Source organism: Calonectris borealis, chromosome 1 (genome assembly GCF_964195595.1).
Source record: "Calonectris borealis chromosome 1, bCalBor7.hap1.2, whole genome shotgun sequence".
In the NCBI taxonomy this organism is placed as follows: domain Eukaryota; kingdom Metazoa; phylum Chordata; class Aves; order Procellariiformes; family Procellariidae; genus Calonectris; species Calonectris borealis.
The window spans coordinates 68,210,324-68,231,163 of record NC_134312.1 but is presented as its reverse complement, the minus strand read 5'-3'; the positions used below and the strand labels follow the sequence as shown (position 1 = coordinate 68,231,163).

Below are 20,840 nucleotides of genomic sequence, written 5' to 3'. Positions count from 1 at the left end.
GGTAAAGGGGGCAGGTGGTTCACAGGAGCAGCGTTACACGGCTGACGGGGGAGAACAGCAGGGTGTGTGAGTGGGGCAAGGCCACCCAAACCAGCTCCCCAGTCTGGTATCTGTATGTCCTGGGTCTCAAAGATACACCTTCTTGCGGTGTATCTGCTGCAACCACCTGACACAGAGCATGGCTGGGGCACCCACATATTCCCAACCCAGAGCTCTCCTCCCCAACAGGGAGCAGTGCAGGACAAGGCAGGAGGCGCACAGCACCTTTCCAGGCACAGGGCCATCCCGCACAGCGCACCCCAAGTCCTGCCCCTTCCCCTTGGGCAGCACACCTCTCTGCTTGCTCCCCCTTTGGCAGCAGCACAGCGGGGCGGCAGCTTTGCAGGCTGGTGGGTGTCCTGCCCGGCGCCGCCACACGCAAGGGTGTGAAGTCGCCCCAGCAGCAAAGCAGAGGGCTTTGCAGATCAGCCCTGTGCTAAACACATACCTTCGCCCAAGCCAGGGCGAGCACCCCACCAGTTGCATTTCTAGCCCCGTAAAGGCTCATTGTACACCACAGCCGGCAGGTTTCAAGACTAACATGCTTTTGAGGAATCACCAGGGAGGGGATCAGAGACATCGGGCAAAGCCTCAGAGAAGCTGGGGATGCCACACAGAGCCTGTATCGCCCAGTGCCGTGGGAGAGGGGAGCAGTAAACGTTCCGTGTCGTCCCTGTGCGCAGCAGCGGTCCTGACCCTGATGTCCCGCTAGCTCTTTGCCAGCAGCTGCTCGTCTGAGAGGCAGCCCTGCCCGCACGCTGCCTGCAAGGCCCTGCGGCCGGAGGAAGCCCCCAGGCTCCAGCTGGGACTGACACTTACCAGAGCCGATGCAGCAGAACAGATCAATGGTCTGGTCTGGTTCTGGGCACTGGAGGGTGACTGGTGCTGGCTGCTTCCAGGAAAGCTTTAGCTCCATCAGCCCTGATCTTGTGCCCTGAGCACAGTGACCCTCCCCAGGGGAGCTGCAGAGGCCCTTCTAATTTGTGCAGGTCTCTAATCACCTTGAGGAATTTCGTGAGCTGACTTCATTAGCTAAATGCCCCCTGGCTGGTGTCCCTCATTATCAGCGGGCTGCATTGCTCCCTTATCTGAAGAGGAATGGTGAGATAAGGGAACAGGAGAGGAAAGAATAAATGAGGCATGAAGGAAACAGAAGGAATGTTTACACCAGTCTTCAAGGGTCACCAGAGAAGGTCTCTGTTCATTGAAGTGTCACTGAAGTGGAGAAATCTCTACGTATGACACACAAGGGTTGGATAGCAACCAAATGCCTGAGCAAGAGCAGAGTGTGACGCTTCTGCGTGCCACAGTCATGTATTTGCTTGTTGAATGCTTGGCCCTACACACTCACAGCCCTGAATAAACTTCATGTTTCAGGAAGGTAGTGGGCTGCCTGCTCTCAGGGAATTGTCGGTGGGTGCTTGGTGCCTTGATGGCTAGTGGAGACGCCAAATTATCAGGAATCTGGACACTCCTGTCTTTCCAGATGATTACTCAGGTCTGTAAGTGTCATTAAGCGAGGAGGGGGTGATAGGGAATGGAATTCTAGTGAAACAAATGAATTTCCAGGCAGAGGTCCCTGCCTTCCGTTCTCGCTGCCCAGATCTCTAGCTACAGCTCCCTCACGTGAAACGATGGAGAAAGGCACCCACCTCTGGCATCCACAGGACAGGGTTATCCACAGCTGCATAATTCGATTTATTCCTCCCACCTCTTTGCAGCTCTTGGTTCTGAAATACAAGTAGAGGAAAGTCAAAATAACCTGATAAATGACCCAGCACTGACACCTACACAGGAGGGCTCAAACCTGGTCACAAGAACATGTGAGAAAAAGGCAAGTTCCCAAGCTCCCCTTCCAAAGGACAGGCCAACTGTCATGGCAGTAGTGGGGTGAAAATGCTCCCTGGCTTTTTTAGCAGCAAATTTCCATGGTGAGCTACTGAGAGGAGAGGACACCAGCACTTTGTAACTGTTTGCTAGCACAAAGTTAAAACTTAGGTCATTCTCCCTTTTTTTTTCCCCCATCCTTGTTTCAAAAAGGTCCAAGCAATAGTTATTCCAACACTTCGTTCAGGCAACAGTACCAAGAGGTGCTTCACTAGGGAGCTACAAACTCTCTCCTGACCTTTCATTTCTGCTTCCATCTTGCTTAGTGCTACCTTCCTGTGGCATATACCCAGCCAGCTTCAGCCCACCGCTGCGGCTTAGTACATCTAAAATAACTTAATTGACTACAGTGGAGTCATTGTACATTCACATCGCTGTGAGTCAGCTCAGATTTTGCCCTGTGGCATGCTCGCTTTCCTGCGTGAAGAGAGAGCTGTCTCTTGGGGCCAGTATCAGAAAGGAAGGTCTGCCCTTCTAAACATTCAGAAGACATCCCAAGCCTCCTCACCTGGTGTCCCAGCTTCTGTGCATGGTAAAACTGAAGGCTTGGGTCCCCACCTGGGACATTCGTGTCTGCCAGAGCCTTAGCCAGCTCCCTCCAGCTTTCATATCCTGCGCAGAGGAAACAGAAAAGGATGTCAGAGTATAGGCTAAAAAAAGAAGCTGCAGCAGTCACCAGAATAAACTGGTCCTTTACAAGGCTGAGAGACCTCCAACACTCTGGAACGGTCCAGCAGAGACCAGGAGTTGTTTACGTTACTTGGAGTTGGCAGACTGACACAGAGAGAGAAATTGCCTTTGTCTTCCTTAAAAGCTCTTCCCTCCTTCTTTTTAATTTGTTATATTAAAGATTCATCATAGTTCTAAAATACGTCAGAGATTTCATTAATCACCGGAGGACTGGGAACCGTTTTGCAGATCCCTCAGATAATCCCATTGGTCAAACTAAAGAACATCAATTTTTTTTAACTAGCAATCGCAAAGAAAAATAAGTAAGACAGTAACCAGATTACTAATTAGTTTAACCACGAACAGAATATTATTCTGAACATGCACCTATTTGCACAATAAAAGCTTTCAATCTTCTTTTCTTGAAGGAAATGACAGCAAAGAATGCACCTGATGGGACATTCAGCTGTAATGCCTAAAATATTAGCAGTGATGCGGTTAAGGACATCGCTATTTAAGTGAAGTCAGCTTCCAGGTTTAAAAGCAACTTCATTTGACACCCCCTCCCCTCCCAGTCTGCTCGATCCAGGAGCCGGGATCAATTTTGGTTTCTTTCTACAACTCCGTTGGCCTCCTGGGCTTAGGAGGGACAAAGGTGAGTAGATGCAGCATAACCTTGTAGCTCTCCATAACCGCCGTCCGTATCACTAACGAGACAGTGCTGGTGAGCAGAGCTCGCGCCTCCCAGCAGCGTTACGGTGGCTCACACTATGCGGTTTTCAGATCTGCTAAACATTTTGGCATTGAGTCAGCAACTAACCAACCTGCCAGCAGCTCAGTGCTGTGTCCACACCTCACGACAGCTTAATTGTGAAGAGCGCGAGTGCCAAAACCTCCGTAAGCACTTGCTTCTCCCAGGCTGTTGGCAGACCACCTCAATATCCACGTACCAGGGAGGAGAGCCAGGCTCTTTGCCCATTTCTTTAAAAATGGAAATCATCCCCAAAGCCCTAGGAGGTCCAGAGAAGTTGGCTGCCTTGGTGTATAAAGGGAACCATCCCGCCAGCTTCAAGCCTGAGTACTGAGACAAATGGTCTGAGCCCTCTGCACTGCTCCTGCAGCCAGAAGTGGCAGGGACGTGCTCTGAGGGGCCACCACAGCCCACCGCTGGGGAAACCTCTACTGTTTTGGAGCCAGCATACCCATCTTCACCCTGCCCACCCAACCCAGCAGTATGGGAGACTCACTGTGGCTTAAGTAGGAGCATGCTCCATCAGTTTGCTTTGGAGGGGGCATTTACAAGCCACATGATTTAGATCAGCTCCAAAACATCTCTGAGCTATGTAGAGGACAAGGCAAACACAAAACAACCCCAGGAACTAGAATCCACAAACGACTCTTTGACAGATCCCCCTCCCTGGCTGTGCTAAGCTCTTGGCCTGTTACTGCACCTACAAACAGGGTTGCAAAACTCTGTCTCTACTTGCTCCTGAATTTGGGTGCTGCAGGGTCTGGCAGAGGTGAGCAAAAAGCGAAGATGTTGAAGCTGCCTCGTATGATGTGAAAACAGGGGACAATTAATGAAAAGAAAGTGCAAGAAATGTCGAAAATGTGAAAGTAAGTAGTCAGAGATGCAACTGAGAGACAAGACTCAGAGGCAACTAGGGTGTCCTGCTTTCCTGACATGAGTGTCGGCTTAGACGTGTGGGTTTCGTTCAGGCCCTGTTAGATGCTGGACAGCCACAAATTTCTGATCTAGGTCTTCCTACCCCCAGATTCTGATCTGAAGCTACAGGTTTAAGTCTGTGACTAAAAATATTGACATAAATATTTATTGTCTGCAGAAGATTTTTCAGTCAGACACTCTGGGTGAGTAATCTACTGATTAATGCAGCTAAGCACATCTCGTGCTTCAGGGACTGACTGTCATGGGAAAGAAGAAGAAATTCCTGCGTCTTCACATAAAATAATGTATAACTGGTGAGCTTCCACCTCATTCAGAGCAACGAGGCAGGAGCCACTGTTTCTGAGTGATTCCTTTTCTGCAGCTGGACACATGGCCCCACTTGCAACGGGGCTGAAACAGACTTTGTAGTTCGGATGAAATTCAGCACTCACTACTTCAAGGGCTCATTGTACTAGTGGGAGAGGAACTTTTTTTCAGAGGAGAGACCCAGAAGAGTGGGACTGGCTAAATTAGAGAGGAACCAAGTAAACCAGGAATAAAATAAAAAAAGGGGAACAAAAGTCAGTTCACTCCTGGAGATCCACCGAGGGAGGACACCAAGGGAAGCACTTTTTTCCTTTTGTGCAGAGGGGAGAGATTATTTGGTTTCATTGTTAAACTCAGGACTTCACTGTTCTCCGGAATAAGCTCAGGACGAAGTGTCAGGAACCCGCCTCTCCTGGGAAGAGGATGCTGGCCACCACAGCCGGCCGCTCTGGCCGCTCCCGGGCTCGCCTGCGCTTGGGTTCCTGCACACGGCTGGCACGGAGCCCGCCTCGCAGCTAACACGGAAGCCCGGCTGCACACAAGTGCCAACGGCTGACATTTCTCTGACCCTTGGAAAAGAGAAGAAAGGAGGGCAATTCTCTGTGTTGCACAAATATTTACCTAACACTTATATCAGCCAAACACAGAAGAGACAAAACAGCTAGGAATTAATCTGGCGGTAGTGATTTCCTTGCTGGGTAATTTGTACTTTGGCAGGCTAATTCCCCAATGTGGTAGGAAATTATTTTCAGAAAATAATAGGATAAATACTCCCCTCAGAGAAAGTTCTTGGTGCTCCAATTCCTCTCCAAAAGATTGACTTTTCCCTGGGGATCTCCATGGGGCATCCTTGGAGAAGAACCTGGCTTTGCCCATGCTTTCCTCGCTAGGAGGAGGGAGGGAGCTGTAGAAAAGAGACATAGCTCCTCCAGCTTCCTGCAGCCAGAAGACCTGCCGAGGCCAATTGCTGACCGAGGTTTTCTCCCCAGCACAGGCCACGAGATTCAAGACATCGTGTCGCAGGTATCCTCTCCTGCACGACAGCTGGAGAGCAGAGCCCTGTGGCTACGTCCACTGCTCTGTCTCAAGAGCACCAGAGTGAGGTGGTCCACCACAAGTTCAGCCCGTCCTTGAACTCTCCATGTGCACTGCTCAGCAGCCCAGCTGGCTGGAGCACTTTTTTGATGGCTATTTAAAGTCAACAAGAATATGCCTGGAAAAAAGCGGTAGGCAGGAACTAAAATACCTCAGCAAACACTTAAGTATTACTAAGAGGGAATGCCAGAACTATTAGCTTTGATGGTTTTGCTCCAGCCCCTCTACAAAACCGGTTCTGGTTAGGATGGGAAAAGGCAAAAAAAACTGTAAAGGCAGAAATCAAAGGCTTGGGAAGAGCCTGTCCCACAGCCAGGTGAATAGCTGATGATGTTGGGCCAGGTTTTGTTGCCATTAGCCTGTCAGACAGACACACCAGCCAGCTCCTGGCCTTTCTCTCTTCTGGACATCACTTCCCAAAGCACTTCCCAAAGCACACCAGTTGTGTGCTATTTTTCCACCCCAAACACCTCCAAGGAAGGCAACCCTGATGCAGGCACAGCTTGCCAGAAGCAGCAGCCAGCCTTGCTGCCACATACTCCCCCTCCTTGGCATCAGGACCAGCCTCCCCCTGGCCACAAGGGATAGTTCAGGGCAGTGATTCACCCAAAATCCATCCCAGAGGAGAGAAAGGCACATGGCTTTCTGCTGGGCCAGCTTGCCCAACTGAGCTGGCTGGTGGCCACGCAAGCACCGCAGCAGACCCCAGAGAGGGGGATGCCGCTGTAGCCAGGGTAGAGCAGCATCTACGCTTCCAGTGACCTGCAGTCATACCACGCACGGCATGACATCAGACCAGCGATGGCGCAGCTGGCACCAGAGCATGGTGGACGGAGAGATTTGTACGATTTTGTGCCGAGAGGGACCTGATGAGCAAGGAGATGTTCTCAAAGGCACTGTGGAGGGGCAGAAGGGCAGAGAGATTCATGGCAATGACAGGGGTTTTGCGCAGAGCGCACCCAAACTGCGTTTTTTTTTATCCTTACTTCAACCTCCAGGACCGTTTCCCCATGTCTACAACCAGACACTGGGCCGACCTCCTTTCTACAAGCAGATATCCACCCTTCTTTCTACTTTTCTGCACCAGTGGCTCAAGGTTCAAGCCTCATAGGAGTCAGCCACTGCCCAGAAACGTGAAGGTGGTTCTTCTTCAGAGAAAAGGGGTCCTTCTTCTCCCTGTTCCCGTCAGGCAGGCTGGCAGCTGCCTGCTGAGGACCCAAATGCCCAGCGGGGCTGAGCCTCAGCTGCCCCTCTGGATTTGAGATGGGAAGCCCTCAGGACTTGAGCTTGCTTCTGGAAACAGAGGCAGGTGGACACAAAGAAAAGGAAAAGAGGCTGAAGAGGAGGCTGAGACAGATGCTGCAGCAGAAACCCCCACAAGAAGCAGCCGGCCTGGAGCCAGTTGCCCAAAGAGCCAGCAGACCAACCGCTAAGGGACAGAAAAGCTGTAACAAGAGGAAATAAGATGAAGCTGTTTCTTGCCTTGGGTCCGGTCAGGGCCCAGGGTCATGTCTGCCTCTTCTCAGCTATGCTTTTTATTGCTCTCAGGTTAAAAGTCAGCGAAGGAAGCTGCAGGAACAGCAAGTGGAGATGGGGAGATCTCATCCAGCAGTTATGACTCTGCCAGAGCGATGCACCTGAAGCCCGGCTCAAGGGGGGGGAAGAAAAAAAGCAGAAAGCCGCAGCCAGAGATAACAGAGGGCAGTACCCAGGGAGCTATCAGGCCTCGGGGCAGGAGCATGACCAGAGCTGCTCTGTCTGTCCGGAGATTAGATCCATCAAGCCACTGTCGTGCCCCTGGCCCCAGACGGCACTTGACATTTCAATTAGCCTGTGAAGGTACCTGGCAATTGCGCAAGGGGGAAATCCCAGACCAACTCAGGTGATCAGCTTCCCCTCTGAAGGATGAGATTTGATTACTCTGCTGTTGTTACTGCTGCTTACATAGCTGCAAATGCTATTACGCCCACATGCTATCCAGCCCTTTTGTAACTCTGCTAAATGATTTCACTCAGCAGCCTCAGGAAACAGCAGGTCCACAGGCTGGTTTGCACAAAAAGCGTTTTCCTTCTGATCCGAGACCGTCCTCCTCCTCTTTTGTAGCAGGGACAGGGCAAGAAAAAAATGGCAGGTATGAAGAAGGGTTTTGTTCTTCATTACCCAGAGTGCCCACAGACCCCTCAGCATGGCATGATGTTTTAACAGTCTCTTGGACGGTCTTATTTCTCCTCTTATCCTGGTTGAATTTTTTCAAGTTGCTGGTATCCCATGGGACTTCAATGTGATTTGAGATCTTTCCCAGTATTATTCCTGCTGAACAGGTATGCAGATGCAGTACTCAATACCCCCAAATATTACCATTAGGTGCCTTGCAAACATACTAGTCCAAAAGACGCTAGGGAAGGTTGCTTGAAACTGAACAGGACATAGGAGCTCAACTCAGGGAGCTATTTGCAGTCTCTCACACGCATATGCATCAAGCCTCCTGCCCTGAACACAAACCTCAACTCTTACCTTCTGCCCCAGTTACTCTCATTTAGATTATACCCCACTCATGTAGGCAGTGCACTGGGAGTGCCTTCACCCCGCCACATGACGCTGGCTGCCACGGGCAGTGAGATTGTGGTCCAGCAACCAAATACTTCTGGCCAGTGAGATCACGGGGACAGGCTGCCACGCTGTGCTGTGCGCCCCAGGCAGCGTGGCTTTGCGGCTGCAGCCTGATAGCGGCCATCTCCTTGTCACCTGGCCGAGACAGTGCTGCATCGTTCTCTGGGGAAGGGGGTATTCAGAGAGTTTGACATGCCTTTCATGCACCCCGACCAGAGCAAACCCCTACTGCTAGTGCCACGCTGCAGTGGAAGCAACACCCACCTCCCGGTCTACCACACACACACGTATGCAGCCCCACAACACCAAGCGTACAAAGCATAAAGATGAGGTGTAAACCGACCTCCTGAAAACAGAGATGTGGGGGAAGGATGAAGTAAAAAGGAACAGCCAATGGTTTCTGGCCATAGGGGTGAGCAAAGGTTAGGTCAAGTCACGAATCACAGACAGCGGGCCAGAGAAACTACCAAAAAAATCATTTAAGGGTAGAGCCGGGCCGAGAGAGTCTCTCTGGTTACTTATTTAAGTCAATAAAAGGCATAGGCAGAAAAGAGTGAACTCCTTGCCCTCAGATCAAGACCAGAACAACGCTCCTGGAGTTAAAAGGATTCAATGAGTTAAGAAACCTGGTGTTACAGAGGGAGCCCTGCAAACCTTTCCATTTCTGGTTAACGCAGAACCCTGCAAATACGACTGCTGACCTCCTCCAGGGATAAATTGCAAGTTAGGGACCGCGTGTGCAGACATAAATTACTCCATTCTTCCTCCAGTTACAACTCTGATTCACTGCTTTGTGAAACTGCATGGCTTTGCTGTCTGTGAGTTTGCAAACTCTGACAATAAGCTGCAGAACATCAAAAGCACATGAAGTATAACAGAGGAAAAGGCAGAGCACACAGGAACGAGAGGAAAGTGAGCAGACGTAACTACCCAGGGCACTCATGCAGTCTCACTTGCAGACTCACCCACCTAATAATACCTTGCTGCTGGTGCTCTCTAGGTATAGGAAATGTATTTCATACAGGAAGGGAGGAACAGATAAGCAATGGCTGGGGCACTAATCTGTTTTGTGGAAGATAAAATTCAAATCTTGCTTCTGCCACTAAAATTTTCCATTGCCCTCGTTAAATCATGAAATCCACCTATGCCACAGATTACCTGGCAAATATTGCCTGCTTCCTGAATGCTCAGAGAGGATATGCACATGGAGCTGCATTGCTGGATTTGAGTGAGAAAGCTCATGATGTTGCTGCCAGTTGCACCATCCTTCAAAATTACGGGGCTGAGCTCATAAGTCAGCTCCAGAAATGCCTCTGTTTCAACCTAGTGTGTGCTAAAGTAAAACAATTGCAAACTATTGCTTATCTGCACTTGCCAAGCCGAAGGCAGAGGAGGTTCAGGAGCCGATGCCAGCGTGGAAGGGCGGCTACGACCTGCAGCCAGCTGAGGTGCCCGGCCACAGAGGCCCAGCTTTGGCTGCGCAGCTGTAATCCCCTGCCCGGGGCGATGACAGCCAACAGCGGCCCTGAGCAATGGAGACATGTTCTCTCCTGCCCATCCTCACCTCTTCCACCATGCAACTTAATCCCTCCTCACCTTCCTCTCTTCTGCCTCTGCAAAGTTGCACTAAGGAGCCGTGAAGGACTAGATTGGGGAAGGGGAAAGAGCAGGGCACTTTGTTTTTCAGAGGAAGGAGGCAACATTGACTCAAATGAAGCCTCAGAAAAACAGCACCTACCACTGCTTTTAGGAACATAAGATAAAGACCATGATTTTGGCACTGCTAACTTCCACAGCAAAGGGGGGAGAAATGCTTTCTATTCTGCTACTCTTTTGCAGTCATCCACGGGTCATCTCAACCACACAAAACACATGTAGAAGCTTATAAATAATGAAATATGTTTTCAACATTACGGCCATAATAGCTGTGCAGTTAAAATCATTAACTGCTTGCAAGTTCAACTCTTTAATTTACAGAACGCGTGGCAGTTGTCCTGCAATTACAGTGTGCTTGTCCCCCAGACGTTGTGCTGCACACAGGCTGTCTCTCTACACTGCCATCAAAAGCAAACAGTCTCTCACTTTTTACATTCTTCATGCACAGCAATAGATTTCTCAAAAGAGCTGCAGCCGGTGTTAAAAAGAGCCGCTTCCAGTCATACCAAGATTGAAGGTATTTGAGTAGTTCACATCACAGTATCGCACTTACCAAGCCAGGCTTTTGCCAGTCATTGTCTATAAAACATGGGATTTGCATCAAACCATTTACTGATGGAAGATCAAGATGTTTGGCTTGCTTGAATTACAAATACTTGCAGCGCTTGGAAAAACTGGCAGGTTGACAAAAGAGCACAGAATCAGGTGTTTTGATACAAGTCTAAGTTTTGATTTTTATTCTTGCTTTTAAGATCAAAATAATTTGCTACTTCATGGATTCCAGTTTCATGCTTTTCTCCCCCCCCCCCCCCTTTTTTTTTTTTGGTAAACGGTAACATCTGACATTATTTTTGGAACAAAAATACCTTTAATCCTGGAACATCTACATGGGTTTCTACCAATTCACTCCCAGTGACCACATCCTCAACTGCTGACTCACACTCTGCAGCTCTGCACACAGTCTGCCCTTTTTTTTCCTTAAATAAAAATAATAACAACAACTTAAAAAATTCCTATCTGGCCCTCAAAGTGACTAGCATGAAAAGCAGATGTTCCACCTGGTTATGATCACTGAAAGTGGTATTCCTGGCACTCTCCCCTTCGTCTGGAGGCACCGGTGAAGCTATGCCCTTAGAGACACGAGAGGCAATAAAGACCTGTTCTACTGCAGTAACAAGTTAATTAAAGCTAACGTTTGCCTCCATATATCACCAGCTCAGTGCAGCAAATCATATGCACTGCACTTGGAGACAGACCTGGGAGCTTCCTGCCCACTTTTATTCGTATGTACAGCATCATCATTAACAGCAGTAAGGACTTCTTGCAAAAAGAAGCACATTTCTGAATGCTTTCAACCATGAACCAATCTGTTGCTTTGATGTCCACGGTATCTGAATAAATGCAATGAATAAGAAGCAACATATGTATGCGGCTTCCCTGCCCTGAGCACAGGGAGGTACCTGCAAAAATGAAGAAAGAAAGAAAATGGCAATTCTATGCTCAGCAGTCTTTGCCATCTGTTTTTCTTTTTGCAACAAGACTGTGCCCAAGAAAGTTCAACGGGTCATCCATGCAGCTTTCAGAAAGCTTTGGTAAGTGCATTTTTCTCAACTGATCCAAACACTGCAGCACACAGACTGCTCAAAGAGCTTTCCAAGAGATTTTTTTTAACACATCCTAGGAGCTGCCTAGGATGTGAAGCTGAACATCAACTGTGCAATAGACCTTCAAGTCAGCATTTGTTATTGCTTTACCGAACATAGCTAACACATTATTTCTTTTATCTTGGATGGGGATTTTCCTAAAGACTCAACAGCTTGCCATTTCCACGTAGATGCAGCATTCCCAAAACACCTGCTTGCAGCTTGATTTTCAGTCAAGTTCTGTGGAACTTTGTGCTGTAGAAAATGTCATCCACTGCTTCCATGAAAAAAAAAAAAAAGTCACACCTTATTTATTTCTATACTTGCCATTTCTATTTGCCATTTTGCTCAAAGCTGCTGTAGCCATTTTCTTCCCCTGAATTCACCTCGAAGGCAGTAATCCACTCCCACTGAAACGTATTGTTTCCACGGTCTCTGTGAGCGTTGCGACAAAATTACAACCCTACGCTACCAGTTTCAGTGGTGACTGGAGGCAGCCTAGGGACGAGACTAAAGGAAAAGAGGAATTAAAGAACAGGCTGGACAAACATCCGCCAGAAACGGTGCAGGTAGGGTTGACCCGACCTTGAGGCAAGGAAGTGCCACTCTTGAAGGCCGCTCCAGAAATATCTTAGGTTTTGTTTAAATTATTTTTATTTGCCTACGTTCTTGACAGTAGCAGAACGACTGCTCTTCCCAGGGCTCTGCGCGGGACACCCTGCTCTGACACCAAACAAAGCCCTGAAGACAGGGACACCCCTAAATGTGGGACAACACAACAGTTATCTGACAGCTATGGGGAGGAGGAAAGAAAAGCAGGCATACTGATAAGTACCAAAACCAGAGAAATATAACAAGCCTTCTAAACAAAGATGAACTGACAGCGCAGCGGTTGAGGTACTGCTTTGGTATTGCTTTCTAGGTACGTCAGAGCAGAAACGATTTGATGATTGAATTTTGAGTCAGACGAAGTCCTTCTATTAATGTTAATGGGTTTTGGATGAGTCTCTAAAACTACTCCAAGAATTTCAGAAACTTGGATGCAATCCCTGTGTTCAAGTTTACGTCCACAATTCTGATTCAAAATTCAAAACTACAGCTTCTGGTTCAGGTTTACATATGATCAAATGTTGATTAAAATGGCAGCAAAAAGCAACTGGAATTTCAGGATGTTCTTCAAGAACGTCTGAAATTTCTCATCAGATGCTGACAACATCAAATCTAAGCCCAAAGCTTCATTTGGCCTCTAACCCTAAATGCCAGCCTTCAGCTCTCTTTGCGGAAGAACTGTGCATGCGCCTCTCAACCCAACGCCACCATCTCTATCTGGCAAAGGTGCGATTTGTAACACCGATTTCCTCTGAATCATTAAATACTGATGGCTAGTGCGGGGCAGACAAACATGCCAGGTGGACTAACGGTTTGATATGTTACGGAAAATCCTATATACCTACGTCTTAAAAAACTGTATCAAGCCTCGGAGTACTAAGGGGGCAAGAGCACGCTCGAGCCCCTCCATGAGAGAGGCTCAAAATTCACGTGGACAAAACAAGCTGCCAGTTCTCCCTTCGGGCATCGTGCCTCCAAGCAAATGTATGCCGTGCCCAAGCAAATGTACGCCGCGCAATGGGAAGGGCTGCAAAGCACAGACTCTTGCTTCATGGCCGGCTTTATTTACACAACATGGGTTGCTATGGGGAAGAATCAGGGTTGTGTAAACTCTCTTTATAGAGCCCTTACCCAATGACATAATTCCAAAATACCAACTTCTGAAGTACTGTTTCTCCTCTTTCTTAACTAAATCCCACATCAATGTCCTGCTTTGGGTCTCAAACCAGCCTGTGCAAAACACTTGACAAAAATCACCAAGAAAGTGGGAACCAGGAGGAGTTCACAGAAACCACTCTTTGTCCCAGAGAGAACAAACCTGGAGCCATTCACAAGCTGAGACGCAGCTGAACTTTTCGAAGCCCAGACTGCAGGGGCCAGCCAAACGCTGCTGCGGGGCCCCCTTTCTCCGCAAGCAATCCCTGCCACCAGCAGGCATTCCTGAGGGCTTCCAGGAGGTGATCCTTCACCCAGAAGGAGACGGCCGGGTTAGTCGCCTTGGAGCTGGGCCAGCGTGCCTTACAGAGCTATCCTGTTTCAGTGGAATATTTAACCGTGCTACAGCTTTCTACCAGAGCACTAAAATCACCCTGCCAACTGCTTAAGGTGGCTTGCGAGGACTGATCGCAAAATAATCACTTTCTTTCCAACGCGTTGGAAATTTCCTTGAGCCAAAGAAGAGGGGTTCCTACTGCCCAGCGCTCGCCCAGCAAGTGCCTAATGAACTTAAGGACAAATGAAACCGTCATGACTGTCCAATCCACCTCTTGTGTAATTCAGTATAGGAAACTCACACAGTAATTCCTGCACCAGCTCCAGAATAAATATCCAATGAAAATGCCATCTGACGTTGGTTATTTACATGCTGACCTGAGATTTCATCCAAACTCTGTTCTCAGCCTCTTTGCTAAGTTTTACTGATCTTTTCCACAGGCTCCTGGTGCGATTCCTACTGAGCTCCGCTAACTGCTCGATTTCACTCCCTTTCCATGATGGTATAAGCATACCGCCTTATACAACTTAACCACATATGTCAAAATACCCATTTCATGCCAAAACTGAAGGCAAGTGAAAGCAGCTGGCTTCTCCAGTGCATTTTGCCAAAGGACTGGTTGTTCATCGTCTGTCCTTTGTGTGCCTCTGACCCCAGTAACTCACAAAGCTCCAGGTTATACATAGCTAGGGGAGCATCAGACCTCAGCTCTGGTGCCCTGAAACACTGCAGTACAGTTTATATGCTATACACTGTTTTACGGGAAAAATTCCTAATGTGGTGTCTCCTGGGATGGAGATAAGGACTGTGTGTGCCTGTGACTTCCCAGGCTCCACAAATAGCCTAGGGCAGTCCATTCTTGACTACTCTTTTAATTTATTTTTTTCTGAACGCTAATACAAAACCACAGAATTGCTGAGGTTGGAAGTCACCTATGGAAATCATCTAGTCTGAACCCCTACTCAGAGCAGGGTCACCGTCACCTAGAGCAGGTTGTGCAGGGCCACATCCAGTCAGGTGTTGAATACCTCCAAGGACAGAGATTCCACAACTTCTTTGGGCAATCTGTTCCAATGTCTGACCACCTTTACAGTAAAAAAAAGTTTTTCTTATGTTTAAACAGAATTTCCTCTGGCTTGGTTTGCGGCCATTGCCTCCTGTCCCTTCCCTAGATGCCACTGAGAAGAGTCTGTCTCCTTATTCCTTAGTCCCTCCCATCAGGTATTTATACACATGGATGAGATCTCCCTGAGCCTTCTCCTCTCCAGGCTGAACAGCCCCAGCTCTCTCAGCCTCTCCGTGTATGTGAGATGCTCCAGTCCTTCATAGCCCTTGGCAGGACTCCCTCCAGCGTGTCCATGTCTCTCATCTGGGGAGCCCAGAACTGGGCACGGTGCTACAGATTTCTCACATGGACTGAGCAGAGTGGAAGGATCACCTCCCTCAATCTGACCTAATGCAGCCCAGGAGACTCTTGGTCTTTGCTGCAAAGGCACATTGCTGGCTCAGGTTCAACTTGGCCACTAGGATCTCAAGGTCCTTTCCTGTAAAGCTGCCTGTTCCAGGACATAGGGTTATTCTTCTGCTCCCTAAGACTGTCTCCCATGGGATTCTTTGAAGCAGGTCCCTGAACATGGCAAAGTCTGCTCTCCTGAAGTCCAGGGCTGTTATTTGCCTTGTTCAACGTTAACTCCAGTCTGTTCACCGCATGAGGCAAAAATCATTTGTGAAAGTAGTTTTAAACCAGCCTGTCATCTAAATACATTGATAACTCTGAACCCCAAAAGTTTACAACTTCACTGTTTTTGAAAAATCTGCCTGTAAGTACCTTGGAAGCAGAAGTCCCAAGAGAAAGTGCTGGGATTTGAGCCAAGCCACACATGCGCCTTTTTAGAGTCCAACCTAAAATGGCAATACAATTAACTACTTCAGAGTCTGCAAAATCACTGTGAGCCTTCCTCTGTCTTTCTGTGCTCTCCACCTCCCCGTTAGAAATCCACCTTCTCCACAGTGTTTCAAGTCTGTGATCAAAAATCTTTGTGATCCTGAAAAATGAGAATGGAGGGACAAAAGAGAAGAGATTGAATGCTAGAAGGAATAATGAGGGGTCTTGTAAGCTAAGTTTATTATTCATGTCCCTGCTATATTAATGAGATACCGATTTTTTTCATTGAAATAAAGCAACCACAGAATAACATACAGGCTACCACATCAGCATTTCACAGGATTTATAAAATTTGGAGCAGAACGTAAATCCTGTTTGCTGCAGGATGTTAGGGCTTTGTCTATTATATTTTATAATACACGTAACTGCCACTGTTAGACACGCTCTTCTACTTGGAGAATTGATGCCAAAATGATGCAATGGGATTGTAAGCAGCCTATTGTCTGGGAGTTTATCCATCCAAAAAAGTCCTGCTGTGATGCAATACACTAACAGGTAAACTGGCAAACAAACAAAATTGCTCACCTCTGCCAGGTTCCTTTCTTTGCTGCTCTGCCCTGGGTCTCGGCGACAGTTAAGCCAGGAGGAACGCCTGGCGTAGTGCACGAAATGGAGACGGCACCGGTTCAGAAGGGCCCAACAAGGCTCTCTTGTGTTGTGTAAAAAGCCTTCGTTCTTTTAGCTGACACCAAGAGTGGCACTCACACAACATATATCACACGCTTGATTTTTACCTGCTTTTAAGGAACTGTGCTGCTTGACTGAATTTTATTATGCTTTTTTTGCAATACTGACTGAAACATTAGGTGTTTGTTCAGCACTGGTTTTGACATCTCATCACTGCGAAGATGGAGCTTTCACCCTGTCTGAAAAGCAGCTGTGTTGATGTTTGAAAATTCAGTAATCCTAATGGCAGCACCAATGAAGTAACAGGACAAACATCACGCAGAGTAAATACAGAATGAGTACTCACTGCACCAGTGTCAATAGGGACGCATTAGCCTACGAATGCGACTGCATTCACAGAGTTCGTGAAATTCAGGCACGTCCCGGATGCCGGCGTGCTCTCCTTGACCATTTTTCAGTCACCATTTGATAGTGAGAAAAACACAAATCTGTGTGCTTCCCAGGAGTACTGGGGGGGCTCATTTATCTCACTTTCTAAAACAAATGACAAGGATGGAGAGTCTGATTCATGGGGTCTGCGGACTCAGGCTCACACGGACTTGTTACAGAAATGCTGCTGGTCCTATCAGAAAAATCAGGCCCCCGGGGAACTCTGATCCTCATTAGAAGTAAGAAAAAAAGTTTTCTAGCGAAAGAAAAAAAGAATTATCATCTAGGAATCTCTGCATCTCTCCAGCTCTGAAGCTGGCAAAGTAAGCCTCACCGGATTTAACTTCAAATGCTTATAACTTTGCATAATTGGGGAATGTCAGAGTAACATTTTTTTATGCATCTTTGCATATGATCAAAAGCATCATTGTCACAAAACCAGATGAGACACACAGCACGCCCCAGACCCTTGGTGAAATCTGGTCGCTGAAGCATTCAGCTGCTGTAAGCGACCCTTGCGGAGGGATGCACTTTATGAACATCTCTAACTATTTTGGGCCATCTCAAGTAAAAGAAGAGTTTAATCAGCAATGTTATCCCTGCTACAGACTGTTAAAGAAAGTTAGAAAAAACATGTAGAGCATGCATAATTTTCCACCAAACTATAGAAATTTTTAGGATGCTTCTAAATTTTTTTAATACCAACTCTGCAATAACAAGATGACCGTCCAGTTTCTCCCATCCCTTCTCAGTCAGCCTCCCCATGCCCCCTGTTATTCCCCTGCCCTCTCGGACTCTTCCAGCCTCTGACAGTTTTTGGGGAGCACCCAGACCTTCCCAGCTCCCAGCGACCCTCCTGAGACTCCTCCTTCCAGTTCTCTCGTGTTTCCTGGTGAGCTGTCTCCTCTTTCACCAGCTGCCTGCAAGTCCTGCCTAAGCCTTACAGCACTGGAAAGAAACGCTACCCGATAGCATTAATAAATGATAGCTAGTCCCTCCTCTCCCTTTCATCTCCTCTTCTCTGGCCGTAAGCAATCCGCCTGCTGCCGAGGCAACGAGCAAGCACGCGCCCGGGCCCGGCTGTGGTGCTGCCATGTCAAGCCCCAGGGCTGACTCTGGGCCAGGTCGCCATCTGAGCAGGTTGGTGAGCGAGCCAAGATACTGCTCTCCTCAGCTGCCCCGGCCTCCTGCCAGCACCTTGGGTGGAGACGACCTGATGGGTCCAGCTTGAGGGACAAGAAGGGCTCCCATCCAGCCCAGCACCCCCGGGGGACACCTCCACCTCAGCCGAGGGGGCTTCCCCAGCAGCCTCCCACACCATCAGAGCTCGAGGCACCACCACATTTCGTCTGGAGGCCGCGGACAGCTCGTGCCTCCGTCATAGCCCCCCAGAAACCAGCCGCCGCTCCCTGGTCCTTCCCTGCTCGGTGCCCAAGGCTCTTCTCATGAAAGCCCATTAGATTTCATGACTCATCCCTTACCCCAGGGTAAAGCTAAGAAAACAAGCAATGACGAGATAGAGAAAAGAATAATTGTCATATGAGAAAAATTTATAAGCTATTCTTCCCACCCAGGACTTCCTCATATCAAACATGAGAAAAGCACCAATTAAACCATTCCAGGAGACTCCCAGAGCCCCAGCAAGGGCTGGGTGTGATGGATATCAAACAGCCCTGCTGACTCCTGACCTGCTACAAGGGCCAGGGGGAACCCTTAGTGCTAACGTCCTTATGGTGTAGGGTCACATTTGTCACAGCAAAGGAAGTTCTTTCCCTTCCCCAGTCGGACAAGGTATAGCATTGAACTCGAATGGATTGGTGGGAGCAGGATTTGGGGAGACCCCCGTACTAAAATCCCTAGTGAAATCCCAGCTGCTTCAACACCACGAGCAAGGCAGTAGCCGCAGCGGAGCGGAGCACACTTGCTCAGCGAGCCGGTGTGCAGGCTTTAATCGGGACCCGTTAGACACCAAAGTGCAATTACAGTCAAAGAGGTGATACAGGACAGCACCTCAGTATCCCGTATTTTCTCTCTCTTAGTAGCTTTCTCCAGTTTGCTCAGTTTTTGAATCAAAAGGATGTTTTCTAACCGATGGTGCTGCAAACCACAAGCTGAAAAAACAAGCCAGGTTATTTTTTGCTCTTTAAAAAAAACCACCACCCACCAAGGATCTTGCCCAATGGTCAAAACTGCCCAGCTGCTCTTTTGTGCGCACAGCTGTATACAATTTGCATGGAGCTGTACGGCTATAGGAGCGGAAGGAACAGAGCAAAACCAAGTTGCCACAACCAGCAACATTAAAAAGATACTTTTTACCACTCATCTTCCCAGTAATTAAGGTAGCTTTCTCCCAGTTTTCTGGGCGATTAAACCACCCTGGAAAAATCAACCCCAACATATTTTCCACCCCTGTTTTTGTTTACTCAGAGAGGGCCAATTTTCAATTCACTTCTTACAAGCATTCACAACAGGCCTGGATTATCAAAGAGCTCGCCTTAGCCAAATCAGGAGGAAAAAAATAAGCAATGCCCATGTAATGAACTGTTGCTAAACACCACCAAATACATGTGAGGAGATTTTGATCTGCTCCTGGAAGTTCCACGAGCAAACACACAAAGTGAAATAAATATGGTAGATTATTTATTGCAATTTCTTCACTCAACTCTAAGAGCTTCTGCCAGAAATACAGTTCCCTTGCATGGAACAGCAACCACAGAGGCCCGCCTAGGGCTACTCAGCACGCAGATGTGGTCCAAACTTACTGAATGCTGCTGGTTTCAATTAGGGACCAGAGCTGGTGCTTTAATTCCATCTTACAAAAAAAGGTCTCTCTGAAAAGGCGCAGCGTATGCACGGTACCTCCCTGTGCAGGAAATAAAAGCCTTACGTAGGAATTTAGTAATTAGCAGATCAGACCATTGGTTCATCCCATCAGATAATTTACCTTTGACCAGTGGCCAACGTCTGATGTTTAAAAGGCAGAAGAAAACAACCTTCAAAAGTACCTTTAGCTGTATTACTTTACAGAGGAGAAAAAAAAATGTCCTCATGACCTGTGCAAACAGTCAGCTTATGCCCTGCAGCACAAATTGTGATTACTCTTCTCTTACCATGCATAGTTGTAAGTGTTACTATTAGTCATAAAATTATCCAACCCTTAAAAAAAAAAAATCCAGCCACGCCACTTGCATCATTGGCTCCTGCAGCACTGAATTAACTATGCTGAAATTCCCCAGCCCATACGTGATAGACTTATTTCACAAATAACGCTTTTTAATTTAATGGCATAACTTCCTTATGCTATGGGACTGAAGGAAACCAAGAGACTGATTTCATTTCTAGAGCCACTTTGAATTCTCTTGCAGGACCAGCTTTAATCCTTCTTTCTTCATGGGGAAAAAGAAAAGTAGATATAGATATCTTACACAAGTAAATCCTGTCACAAGTAAATCTCTTCTGCCTCGGCCACCTTCGCTGTTCGTCCCCCTTGGTCCTTCTCAGAGCTCATGATAGCCCCGAGCACTGAAGCACACAGAGCTAGCTGCTCTGCTCTGTATTGGGTTCAAGGGAATGTCAGAGCTCAGTCATGCCTGTTTATGTTCTCTTCCATTTTTAAAACAAATCTGCTCTGGACCACATTGGCTTCAACCCAGTGGGAGCCCTTCCACTGGCTTCTGTGGGCTTAGATCCAGCCCTTGGCCCTCACTCTATTTACGTTTTGATTAGCTGCAGCAAGCAAGGCAGACAGCTTTGTTGCTCAGCCAATTTTTACCATGCAGCCTAGTGAGTAACTCCCGCGTCGCGCACCCTCCCGAGCAGCCCCCTGCGTGACAATTTCAGAAAGAGGTTTGCTTGGGTTTTTCATTTTCAGGTAAATGGTGTCTGGTGTCACTGTGGCCTTTCCGGACAAGGCTGGTAACTCAGAGGGATCCAGTTATGCAAATGAAGGATGTATTTGTTTGACCATATCAAATCTCATACTGGCCTGACTTTAATTAGCTCCTTATGGCCTGGTTTTGATCTCAGAAACATATTTTTGGACAGATCTCTGGAGTAACTCCCCTGAGGAGCACAGTTTTGAGAACAGCGTTTGGCCCCTGCAGTGAACTTCTGACCTTCTTTCACGCTCCTGCGAGGGCTGATCAG

The 20,840-nt window shown here is 47.9% G+C and overlaps 1 protein-coding gene across 1 annotated transcript in view; it reads right to left on the bottom strand.

Moving 5' to 3' along the window:
• The window catches only part of B4GALNT3 (beta-1,4-N-acetyl-galactosaminyltransferase 3), a gene marked incomplete at its 5' end in the record, with an annotated part of 60,486 nt that overhangs the window by 25,401 nt on the left and 14,245 nt on the right, over positions 1–20,840 (bottom strand). The window contains 2 exons of the mRNA XM_075155648.1: positions 1,692–1,769; positions 2,435–2,538. Coding sequence (XP_075011749.1) covers positions 1,692–1,769; positions 2,435–2,538 — 182 coding nt within the window. The remainder of the gene's footprint in view (positions 1–1,691; positions 1,770–2,434; positions 2,539–20,840) is intronic.